Source organism: Triturus cristatus, chromosome 11 (genome assembly GCF_964204655.1).
Source record: "Triturus cristatus chromosome 11, aTriCri1.1, whole genome shotgun sequence".
In the NCBI taxonomy this organism is placed as follows: Eukaryota; Metazoa; Chordata; class Amphibia; order Caudata; family Salamandridae; genus Triturus; species Triturus cristatus.
Window position 1 is genome coordinate 164,544,496 of NC_140594.1, and position 12,716 is coordinate 164,557,211.

At 47.2% G+C, this 12,716-nt stretch overlaps 1 protein-coding gene across 3 annotated transcripts in view; it reads right to left on the reverse strand.

The window, feature by feature from the left end:
- Positions 1 to 12,716, reverse strand: part of SETD1B (SET domain containing 1B, histone lysine methyltransferase) — a 476,309-nt gene that overhangs the window by 19,350 nt on the left and 444,243 nt on the right. For all 3 annotated transcript variants that reach the window (XM_085633203.1, XM_085633202.1, XM_085633201.1), the window contains exon 17: positions 6,620 to 6,757. In XM_085633203.1, coding sequence (XP_085489329.1) covers positions 6,620 to 6,757 — 138 coding nt within the window. The remainder of the gene's footprint in view (positions 1 to 6,619; positions 6,758 to 12,716) is intronic.

A 12,716-nucleotide genomic window follows, 5' to 3' on the forward strand; every position in this document is an offset into this window, starting at 1 on the left:
TGAGCTAGGCCAGGTTGTGCGAGGTGTTCGGTGAGATCTGTTCGGGAGAAGATGCGAGGGGGTGAATGTCAGCTGTTCGACACCAAATACAGAATCTCTTCCATTTTAAAGAGTAGGTTTTATTTGTATATTCCGCCATATGCTTTAGCAAGTATTCTTCTGCGGTCTGCGTGAATATTTAGATAACCAAATTCTCAGAACTCAGGGTCCAAGCTGATAATTTCAGTGATCCGTGCGTTGGTCTAATTACCACTTGTGGAAAGCAATTTTGAGCCTGCTTAAGGTGTCCGCTATGGTATTTGGCGACCTTGGTACATCCTCTGCTGTTAAATGTACCTTGTGTTGGATTCACCAATGCCAGATCAGCTGTGCCTCCTAGGACAGTAGACGAGATGTGGTGCCTGGCAGTTTATGTAGTGCATTGTTGTGGTGTTGTCTGTGCGTATGAGGTCTGTGGATTGCTGTATTCTGGGAAGGTATACTGCTCTTCGAGCAGATTGGTCTGCAGGCTGCAATGCGAAGTATGCCACCGACTTGAAGGTCTTGGAGGTAAGCTTCCCACCCATCCAGGGAGGCATCTGTTGTAATCACCACCAGAGATGGCTATGGAAGAAACAGGAGACCTGTAGAAAGATTTGCTGGTTGGCTCCACCAGTTGAGAGACTTGATCGTTATTGGTGTGACCTGAATGATTTCTTCGAAGGGTTCTGTCGCCTGAGACCATTGAGCAGCCAGAGCTTCCAGAAGCAGACGCATGTGAAGACGGCAGTGCGGTACGAAGTGAATGCATGAGGACATCATACCTAGGAGAGACTTGTAGAGGCAAACTTAATGTGACCTAGCATGGAGCGTGCCAGAGAGACCAACTTTTGTTGCCTCTCAACAGTTGAGTATTCCATGTTGAGATCTGTGTACAATACAGCTCCTAGGAATATTATTCGCTGTGAAGGTTGAAGGATTAACTTGTCTGGGTTGAGAGTGAGTCCGAGGTCGTTGAACAGGCGTTGGCAGGTTTTGGTGGATGCTTCCGCCGTTTGCATAGTCTGCTTTGACCAACCAGTCGTCTAAATACAGGAAGACTTGAGGTCGCTGCTGTCTGAGGTAAGCTGCGATGAGTGGCAGGCATTTTGCAAAATTGCGGGGGGCCAATTTAAGGACGAATGGCAACACCCAGAATTGTAAATGGCTACCAGCTACTGTGAACCTGACGAACTTTCAGTGTTTTGGATGAAAGGGTACATAAAAATAGGCATCTCAGAGATTCAGGGAACACATGTAATCTCCATCGCTGAAAAGATGCAATATGTCTTGGAGAGAAATCATGCGAAAGGTTTGCTTTCTGAGAAATTTGTTGAGCTTCCTTAAGTCGAGAATTGGTCTCCACTGCTTTGCCTTCTTGCATATCAACAAGAAACAGGTGTAGAATCCTTTCCCTTTCTGGGTGCGGGGAACTCATTCTATCGCCCCCTTTTGTAGCAATATCTGTACTTCTGATCTGAAAATGGGTAAATGCCTCTGAATGTGTGATTGGGGCAGCGTTGGAGGAGGAATGTGGATACATTCTAATAGGTGTCCAAATTGGATGAGGTCTAAGACCCATCGATCCATTGTTATTTGTCTCTAACAATGTATATGTTTGGTAATTCTGGCTGGTACCTTGGGTGGAATGGAAAGGGAAGTAGCTGGCTGGAAGTCATTGTCTGTGGCTAGTGTCTTTATTCTGTCGTCCTGATTCTCCTCTACGGGGAGGGTGATGATTTGCCGCTGACGGTGTTTGCCGCTGCCGATATTCTGAGCGGAAATGCTGTGTGGTGGAGGAGTATGTTTGATAATTATATTACTGAGACCCTCCACAAAAGGAAGTTTGCCCTGGCACCCGAAAGGGTACTTTTTTATACTGTAACGTGCCTAAAGATTTGGCAGTGTCTGTATCAATTTTGATTGTTTTCAGGGCCTCATCAACATGGCTTCCAAACAGCGCCTCCCATCCTATGGTAGATCTAGTATTTTTGTCTGGACTTCCTGACGAAAATTGCTGGGCTTCAGCCATCCTTGACGGCGTAGGACCGCTGCGCCTGCAAGTTGTCTAAAGCTTGTAGTGGCAATATCCAATGCAGAGTCAATTAGCTCGGAGGAGGAACGTTGATCTTCTAGTAACACCTTATTTGCCTCTCCATGACAGTCCTCTGAAAGCAGGTTGATCAAAGGGGCTATATATCGGACCACATTTGGTGATCACAGCTTCCAAGAAGGCGCAGATGAAAAGCGTGTACCGATATTATCTAAACGCCTACCCACTTTGTCTGGAGGCATTGTAAGGGGCATAGAAGGATTTCGTGATCTTTGCAGCGGTGCCTGGGAAATAACTGTCCGGCTTGGGTTGACCCGTGAGGCAAGCACGTGCATTGCATCTTCTGGGGCCTTATATTTCTTGTCCAATTTGGGCAATACTGCAGGTACTGTTGCCAGGTTGCACATAACCTTAAGGCCCAGATTCCATACAAAGACAATGATGGGTATGGCTTTTACTGTCTTGCGATCAGGCTCCTTAAAATCGTATCGGTAACAATCCTGTTGCGAGGCGGGCATGGGCAGTTCAGAACGAGTGGCTGCTTTTTCTAGCAGGCAATGGAAACCTCTTATATCCTCAGAAGAGAAGTCAATAACCTGAGGTGACTGAGATGTTGGCATCGGCAGGACAGTCATAACACTCATCATTGTGGCCTGGATGTTCACCCTTTTCTCTGTCATCCTCAGATGAAGTTGCGTCGCTTAAGGGTATCACAGATGGAGATTAGGGAACTGGCGGAATAGGAGGCAGAGTAACTGCTGGCTGTGAAATGACAGGCTGAGAAGGTACAGAAGTTACCCTAACAGGATCTTGTTGATTCGGAGTAGAGATTAGAGGAAAGCAAGCTTTGTAGTCTAACAGCATGGACTGTAAATCTGTCAAGAGAGTGGATGGCACACATACCACATCTTGCTGGTACTGTGGATGACAGTCCTGGGAGTTGTAGTCCTATTCATAATATTCCCCATCATCTGACCCTGGCATTTTACATGAAGCCCAAAAGGGCTCTGAGCTGAGGCAGTCTTCCTCTGAATCTTCCTGATCGAGGAGGGGTGTAGGAAGCAGTGAGGATACCTTACTAGTAGAGGTAAGTAAAGGTGTAATTTGTTTTTTAACTTTAATTTGGGTTGTCAACGATGTTGTCGACGATAAAAGATACAATGTAGTTGGTCTGGCTATCGTCAGCGGTGGGGTCGTCGACTGGTTATGGTCCAAAGATGAAGGGTCCCCTAGCAGTTTTTGTGTCGTAGACGGTGGGGACCTCGACGAACGCTCCGTCGACTAGGGAACTGCCGTCCACGACGGCGTAGACGAAGACTGCAAATTTACCGTCGATGGCACCAGGACAGAGGCTACCGGCGATCGTGTCATCGTCGTCACCATTGACAATGAGACGGTGTAACTGTAGATGCCTTAGAGGAAGCCTTGGAAGGCGTTGTTGATGCCGTTGGAGAAGTTGTCGAGGAGCCATCTGTTGGCGGTGCAGACACCGATTTTTGGAAAGGATAATGTTACTTACCCAGTAAGCATCTGTTCTTAGCATGTAGAGCTGTAGATTCATATGCTTTGCATACTCCTTTCCATCTAGTGTTGGGCCCAGATGTTTGCAAGTTGTTTTTCTTCTAATAAGTCTTTCCAGTCACGAGGTAAGGTGATTCTTCCTTTTGGTGACAGTGCACATGCACATCAACTCCATTGTTAGATTGTTTTTTTCTGCCTTTGGGTTCGGATGTGTATTGCTGCGCTCCGGTTTGAAACCGTTCTTCAGGTCCCCCTCGGTGCGCAATCCACTATACCCACGTCGGTATTGTTTCCTACGCGTATCCCACTTCTCCACGTATCGTATTGGTCGAACAAAATTTCTATTTCGATACGAAGACATGTGGAAGGCTGTCGGGCCTAACCACGCCAGTCCACCTCGCAGTCGATGGATCAGACTCCATTCAAATTCTGTCTTCGGTGACACACATAGCATCCATGTACCGATTCGCTCGAATAGTGCAACTTGTGCTTACCTCTGGAACACAACGAACAAGACTGTGATGCGTGCAGGTTGTTTCAATCGAAGAATATGCTCTGCGATCGTCTGACTTGATGTCGTGAAATGCAAATGCCGGAACATCAAATACACGCCGGATATCTTCGGTGAAGGACAAAGGCAAGAAGAATTCGATGCACAAGGGGCCGAAGAGGAGCAGGAAGAGCCTGTATCTATTCCGGAATCGGACTCTGAGATGGAAGACGACATACCGCAAGGTAAAAGTGCAGAGAGTACCGAACACCCTTTGCCCCAAAATCAAACTCAGACCAAGCAAAAGGCTTTGGCTCCACCTCTGCCTTCGGGCCACGGTCGGCACCAAGAAGATGAATCTAACGCCCCGCCTCCAGGCTCAACACGAAACACATCGTTAACCTTTTGGCTCAAGTTGGCCAAAGACAGGTACCGAGCCAAAACCTTCGGGCTCGAAGGGGAAGACCGCTTCGGAGCTCAAACCCTCGACGCCGAAATCGTAAACGGCTTCGGAACCCAAAGCTTCCATGCCGAAAAGTCAGTCCTTGGTGCCGAAACCGGAAAATATACTAGCAGAAAAACAACTTGCAAACATCCGGACCCAACACTAGATAGCAGGAGTATACAAAGCATGTGATCTATAGCTCACATGGCTCGAACATGTGTTTTACCCTAGGAGGCTCTGAGGTGGACTTCTGAAGAGATTTTGAATAGTCTGGCCTCTTTTTCTCCTTTTTAGATGTAGGAGAGGCAGAAATGTTAGGCACCTGGGAGGGGCTTCTATGTCTATAAGCACCTCAGACGACTTTTTTGATGCTTTTTTGGTGGCTTTGTATCGGTATGTGGCAATGTCTTGTCTCTAGATGTCTCAACCAATGTTTTAGAAGAGGACATAGAGGAAGTGTCGCTTTCAGCATCAGAGAGAGGGTCATCTCTAGATTAGATTTTTTGCAGCCAGAGAAGACTACGTCCTTCTCTATCCATGAAGGTCTCGTTAGAAAGCATGTAACATACCTTGCAGTCTCTAGTCTTGTGCTCTGGGTAGAGACAGTAAATACAATCCTTATGAGGATCATCAATATGGAGCTTATTCTCCGTACAGGTGCCACAGGATCTGAGGAGCCCCTTCTTTGGTGTCTGTGACATAGTGGAAACCAGTTTGAAGCACCAACAACGAAGATCAGGTTGCTGAAGACGGAAACCACTGAAGGAGTAGAGCAGAGCTCAGTCGAGACTCCCTAGCACGACGTGCAGTAGAAAACCTGAGGCACTGCAGCTTCTCTCATGAAGGTTTGAGATGGTGGTATCATCTGATTGGTTGATTTTAACTTTGGTCCTATTTTATTAAGGACACTGATCTGTTGCTAAACAAAAGGAGCCTTAGGCCTGTACATTCTATGTCTATTTTGACATTACTTTTATACGGTACCGGGGACTCCCATTTCGAAGACAGGGAATGATTCAAGCATGTGAATTTATGGAAGTTCCAATACTGGAGTAAAAGTGAGAACCAAATTAAACTCCCAATTTAGCATGGCAAAAGGTTTTGGTGGAACCCCTATGTGGCAGAATAATGCACATCAACTGGATCCAGAAAAGATTCACAATGCAAAAACCCCATGTTTCTCTCTCAAACTCTTTGCAGGTAAATGTCTATATTAGGGACTGTGAGGGAACAGCACATGTGTGTGTGTGTGTGTGTGTGTGTGTGTGTGTGTGTGTGCCAACAGTGGTAGAGGTGGAGAAGCGTCAACCACTTCAACTGCCTGTGTGCATGTTACATATAGGCAGAAAATGGTCCACTGTACATATTTAGGAATGAAATTTGAATCTGGAAGACTGCAAAAAGTCAGTCGTAGGTTTGTAAAAAATCACGCTACTTTCAAAATGAGTCAGCCTTAATTGCTCTGGGTGCATTTTAATAAATATACGGCATGTAACATAACAGTTCACCATAATTTATTTATGAAAACAGACCATAAGTCACAGTAACTGCATTTAATCAACAATTCTCATAAAAAGCAACATTTAAAGCATGAGGTGCTCAGTCGAAATCACATACAACTGAAGTCCTATGGGAGAACTTTCACAGAACAAATGGTGCCTCTAGACTACTTGTTCATATGAACTTTTCAACCCAGTACGCATGTTACGAACTCAAGAGAACACTTTCCCTGGACACCCACTTGCCCCTTTCTAACACCCAAAAGATTTCTTTCCCATATTTCCTTACCTGTGGTTTGAAACACTCCTAAAGTCCACTTCTTCTGTCCTCCCGTCCACCAAATCTCTAATCTCACCTCTGCTAGCATCTCCACATTTTTACTTGATGGATCTTTAATCCCTATGTTGCAGCCTTTTCTCAAAGACAACTTATTAGTAGACTAAAACTATCCTCTGTTTCCTTACTCTGAAATCTTCAATATTTACAACCACTACTTTCGCACACCTCTCTATTGAGGGTCCAGAAGCGCTATGAATTTCACAAAGCAGACATACTGCCAAAATGAAAAGAAAAGTGTAATAAGTATACTTACATTGCAACTGTGATTAATAAATCTGGCAAAATTTCCACATTTTGTGGCATCAATGATTGTGTCATGATCCACCCTGAACATGTAACTACTCCCAATACCTTCATCTTCATATCGCTTTTCTCTCATGTCCGCAATAACCTATGGAGAAATTAAAAGAATATAAGAATTCCTGCTTTTTTCATTCTAGAATATATTTCAAGATGCATTTATTCACTGCTGCATTACATGTAAATCGTTGTGCTTAGCATACTGTGATGTTAAATATCACAACAAACAGTTGGTGGTGTTTGGTACTACGTAAAATATCAAAATGGTTACTTACCAAAAAGGGTAATTTTGCATCTTGAAGAGTTTTGTGGACTCACATGTTGTTCATTATTCCGCCATCTAGTGGTTAGTGTAAGAAACTGGCTCTATAGATACTGCACCAAAGTGAGGTACAGTGTGTATTGAGTCCAGGAGTCTCCAGAGGTTTGGCAGAGGTTAAAGTTAGATAGAACCTTACTCTCTAAAGTGGTAGCTTGGTCGAGCAGGAAGGCAGTATCAGAGGACAGTGTAAAGCATTTGATGTACACACTCAGTCAGCAAATGGTCGCACACACTAACGAACTGAACTCTAGGCCAATTGTATTGTATAAAAAAATATACTGTTTTATTTCTAGAACCAAGCAAGCCTGGCACAGGTAAGCATATAAATACTTTGCAGAAGTAATTGACTTGTTTGAACACAGTTCAGAATTGCAGTATAACTGGTAATGGTTTTGATTACAGGTTTAAGAAAGCAGATTGCAACACGCTGCAGGTATAGTACATTCAATTGAATGGGCTTTTTAAGTAAAATGCTGTTAATTACTTTTCAGATTACTCTTCTAACCACAGGACTGGATCCTAGATTCAGCCCTGGGACATTTCCTGAAAACAGGTGAGTAAATGCGTTTTGGTTAAAGGTATGATTTTTAAGGAATATTACTGTATTTCAAAAGTTGACACTTTGAAACTTTTTCACATAGAATCACCAATGTTATCCTATGGGAAGAAATTCACTTAGCAGGTAAGTTAAGTTATCGTTACTTTTTCTTACTCGGTGCTGGATCCTGGATTCAGCACTGGGACATTTCCTGAAAACAGTTGAGAAAATGCGTTTTGGTTAATCGGCTGATTTTTAAGGAATATTTGCAGTTTTCAAAAGTCGACACTGTGAGAAAGCGGCTCTGTATATGCTGTTCCCAAATAGGTACAGTGTGTACAGAGTCCACAGTCCCCAGAGGTTTGGCAGAAGCTAAAATTAGATATAACCTTACTCTCTAAAGTGGTAGCTTGGTCGAGCAGTAAGGCAGTATCAGTATCAGAGGACAGTGTAAAGCATTTGTTGCACACACTCAGTCCGCAAATGGTCTCACACACTCAATAACTGAACTCTAGGCCAATGGTTTATATAAAAAAATATATGCTTGTTTCATTTTAGAACCAACAATAGATATCAAAATATACTTTCTCAGAATGAAATGCTTTAGATAAATACTTTTGCAATATGCAATTGGCTTTTGTAGAAAGTTACAGATTGTTGTAATAGGCAACACAAGTTCAAACACAATATAATGCATTGAGTTCAATGGAAGTTTTAAGTTATTTGCAATAGATTACTTTCAGGATTACATTTGTAATTCCAGGACTAGATCCTAGATTCAGTCCTGGGTCAGTTCTCAGAAACAAGTGATAAAAGTTGACTTAGTTGCTGTTATGATTTTTAGACAATATTTTGCCATTTTAAAAGTTGACACTTAGAAAACAGTCAATGATTCCCTATGGAAGAAAATTAAAGTTGCAGGTATAGTATGTTCTCGTTACTTTTGTAATCCAGTAATTACGTTTTCACAGTTTGTACGATTTTTTAAAGAAAATTTGAAGTTTGCAAAAATCGATACTTAGAAGAAATTTCACTGAAAAACAGACAATGATAACCTATGGAAGAAAATTGGGTTATTGGTAAGTACGGTTGTGAATATGTTTTCAGGGTCAGTGCTGGGCACCAAGATCCAGCACTGCGAGCTCACCTAATAGCAGGTGAGTATTTTGGTTTTCGTTACTTGGCTGATTTTTGGTGAATATTTTAAGTTTTGAAAACTCCACACTCCGAAGACACCAGTCAATGTTACCCTATGGAGAAAATTGAGGTATCGGCTTTCAGGTAAGTACTTGACTGGCAAAGTTAAGGTTCTGGACAACAGACTCGGGGGTCTCCCAGGGTCAGGTAGGTACAGTTGTTACACCCTCAGTGGCACAAGAGCAGCCGGGTGCAGAGTGAGTTAGGCCCAATGTTATCCTATGGGAGGCAGGGGGGGCCTTGGTTGGGGGCTGCTGACTAGCAGGCCACGCGGCTGTGGGAGCTGGGCTCCTGGTCACTTGCTCAGGGCAAATGGGGAAGTAGATAGGTGCAAAGGTTACACTGCCAGGGCCACTCGGGCGGCTGGGTGCAGGGTGCTTTTGAGCCTTCGGGCGCTCAATTGGTTTTAATGGGAAAGCTCCGGTTTAGAAAAAGACTGCAAGCTCGGGGACGAAGATTCTTCAAGTGCCACCACCACTTTGAGAGGTAAGTTGGTTAGTTGGAGGATAGGTAGGTACCCAGGAGTTGCGAACAGGGGGCCGTAGGGCGCCGGGTGCAGGGGTGCCTTTTGGTGTCGGGAAATCTTACCCTCTGTTGATCGCGGTTGGGGGGTACCTGGTTCTGAGGCTGCAGGCGTCGTCAGGAGCGTCGAGGGAAGTCCTTGGGTGCCGGACTCGGGGTCACAGTCGCCGGGAGGTCGTCCTCGTGGTCTTTGTTCACTCCGGCACAGACCAGGCTTGGCAGGTGCAGAGTGTGCAGGGTTTGCGGTTCCGGGCCGATGCCAGGGATTAGAAGCTGATTTTGAGTACAGCCTCTACTCATGGGAGTCCCAGGTGTTTAGAGCCAAAAGGTAGACAGGTCCTCCGGGGTTTGTGAGGTTGCTGGCCACAAGAGATGCTGGGTTGTAGCAGGAGCAAGTTTGAGGGTCGGCAGGCCGGTAGGGCTGGGGCCAAAGCAGTTGGTGTCTTCCTCTTCTTAGCAGCTGCAGGGCAGGTCTTCTTTCTTCTTGCTCTTCTTTGTATTTCGGAATCTGGAATCTGGGGAAGGAAGGTTCAGGGTGCCCCTAAATACTAGATTTAGGGGCGTTACAGGTAGGTGAAGGGCAGGGACCAATGGGTCCCTGTCCTGGGGTGGGTACACCCCCGTTTCCTGCCTCTCTCCTGTGGGAGGGGGCCGGTAGCCTAGTCCTGATTGGGTAGGGCCTCCCATCTTCAAGATGGCGAGTGCCCGGAGATGTGCTTCACCTCGCCTCCCCCACCTGAGGGGTGGGGTTGGCAGGCTGGCACATCCCCTGTCTTTATTTGGGGTTTCCGGCCAGGCTTCCTGCCAGAGTGGGGGCTGTCAGTGGCCTGGGGAAGCTCACAGAGGTGGCTTGCCTTTGAAGCTTCCCCCTGCCCATCCTGGGGGGAGATCTAGCACCTCACCCAGGATGTGCATTGTTGCAGGCCCAGGAGAGATGGGGCTCTCCTACCCAGGGGTCCAGCAACATGTCTGCTGTGTGGCAGCCTAGACGTTGATTGTAGGTTAGGTTTCAGGGGGCATCTCTAAGATGCCCTCTGGGGTGCTTGGTACATTAAATCCCACACTGGCATCAGTGCAGGTTTAATGTGCTGAGAAGTTTGCTACCAAACTTCTCAGTCTTCAGTGTTGCCATTATGGTGCTGTGGAGTTCGTGTTTGACGAGCTCTCAGCACCATGTACTCTTAAATGGCAGCACTGCACTTACAGTGCCCAGGAATGGACCTGGGTACTGTAGGGGCACAGGGCTCATGCTCCTGTGCCCACACCACTGGCATAGGGCACCCAGCTAGAGGGGTGGCTGATGTATGCCAGGGCAGTGTAGGTGGTGGGCACAGCACACAGAGATGTGTGCGATGTCGTCTCTCTGTTTTGTTTTGTACCCAGAAACTCAGCCTGCAAGGGCAGTGTGTGTTAGGGTACAGGGCCTCTAAGGGTGGCACAACAAGTGCTGCAGCTCTTAGAGGCCTTCCCTGGTCACAAGGCCCTGGGTACCTAAGGTACCATTTACCAGGGGCTGATATGTGGCCAGGGTTTGCCAATTTGGGTTTTAGGGAAGGAACATAGGCCCTGGGCACCTGATTGGCAGGAGTCCAGGGCACACTCAGTCAAAGTACATTCAGCAATTCAGCAAAAAGTGGGGGCATACTATGCAAGGAAGATTGCACTTTCTCACAGACACTTAGAAACTTTTTGAGAGAAAAAGTGTCAATGTTATCCTATGAGGAAAAATGAGTTTATCGGTTTCAAGGTTTAAGTAATCGGTCTTTTGAGTTAGGGTTCTGGGGTTAGACTCCGGGGTCTCCCAGGGTCAGTGATGCACTGTTGTTGCACCTTCAGTGGCACTCGGGGGCCGGATGCAGAGTGTTGAGACCCAATGTTATCCTATGGGGGATAGGAGGACTCCGGTTGGCGGCTGCTGGCAAGCAGGCCACAGGGTTGTGGGAGCAAAGCTCCTAGGGTTAAGCTCAGGGCACGTTGGGGACCAAGTTAGAACCAAAGGGACACCCTCAGTGGCGCAAGGGCAGCCGGGTGCAGTTTTGAGGTCGGGTGCCCTGTTGAATTCAATGGAGATTCTCCGGTACAAAGAAACACCAGGCACGGGGACGAAGATCTTCCAGGAGTGACCACCACTTCGAGGGGTAAGTTGGGATGTAGAGGGATGGTCAGGCACCACTGGGTCGGGCACACAAGGCCGTGGGGCGTCGGGTGCAGGGGTGCCTTTAGACGTCGGATTTTCTTACCCGCTCTGGGTCTCCTGGATTGAGGCTGCAGGCATCGTATGGAGGCTTCAGGCAGGTCAGGGGTCGCCGGATCTCGGGTCAGGATCGCCGGGGGGACCTCCTCGTGGTGTTTGCTCACTCAAACACAGGCAGGGCTCGGCGGGTGCAGAGTGTGCTGGATTCGTGGTTTCTGGCTGGCACCAGAAGCTGCAGTTCAAACACGTCCGGTGTTCACGGGAGAAACAGCTTGGAGAGTGAATGCAGGCAGGTCCTCCGGGGTTTTTGAGGTTGCTGGCCGCTGGACACGCCGGGATTTTGCAGGAGCAGGTTCGAGGGTAGACAGGCCTGTAGGGCTGGGGCCTAGTCAGTGGGCATCGTCCTCTTGTTAGCTCTGCACGGCTTCTCGTCCTTTTCTTGTGGTTACTGGATCTGAGGAAGGAAGGTTCAGGGTGCCCCTAAATACTAAATTTAGGGATGTTACAGGTAGGTAAAGGGCAGGCACCAATAGATCCCTTCCCTGGGGTGGGTACACCCCCTATCCTGCCACTCTCTAGTGGGAGGGGGGCAGGAGCCTGTCCCTAGTTGGCTGGGTCCCCCCATCCTCAAGATGTGCTTCACCTCGCCTCCCCCACCTTAGGGGTGGAGTTGGCAGAGGTGGGCACACCTATCTTCCTCACTTTGTTTTCCCCGCAGGGTCTCCCGCCCAAAGTGGGGGGTAGAACCAGTAGGGACCACTTGCTGAGTACAGCAAGTGGTCTGGAGAAGCTCACAAAAGGCGGCATGCCTTTGAAGCTTCTCCTTCGTGAACCCTGCCCATCATGGGGGAGGAGGCTTGGCACCTCGTCCCAGGATGTGCATTGTTTCAGGCCCCCAAGAGCAGCAATCTCTCAACCCAGGGGTCCAGAAACATGTCTGGTGGTGGCAGCCTGCGCAGCCACTCAGTCAGGTCACTGGGAGTTGGCCGAGTTTCAGGGGACACCTCTAAGATGCCCTCTGTTGTGCATTTTACATTAAATCACACACTGGCATCAGTGTGGGTTTAATGTGATGAGAAGTTTGATAGCAAACTTTCCAGTCTTCAGTGCAGCCATCATAGTGCTCTGGAGTTCGTAATGACAACCTCCCAGCACCATACACTCTTAATGGCAGGACTGCACTTACAGGGCCCAGGAATGGACCTGGGCACGGTAAGGGTACAGGGCTCATTCACCTGTACCCATACCACTGGCATAGGGCACCCAGCTAGAGGGGT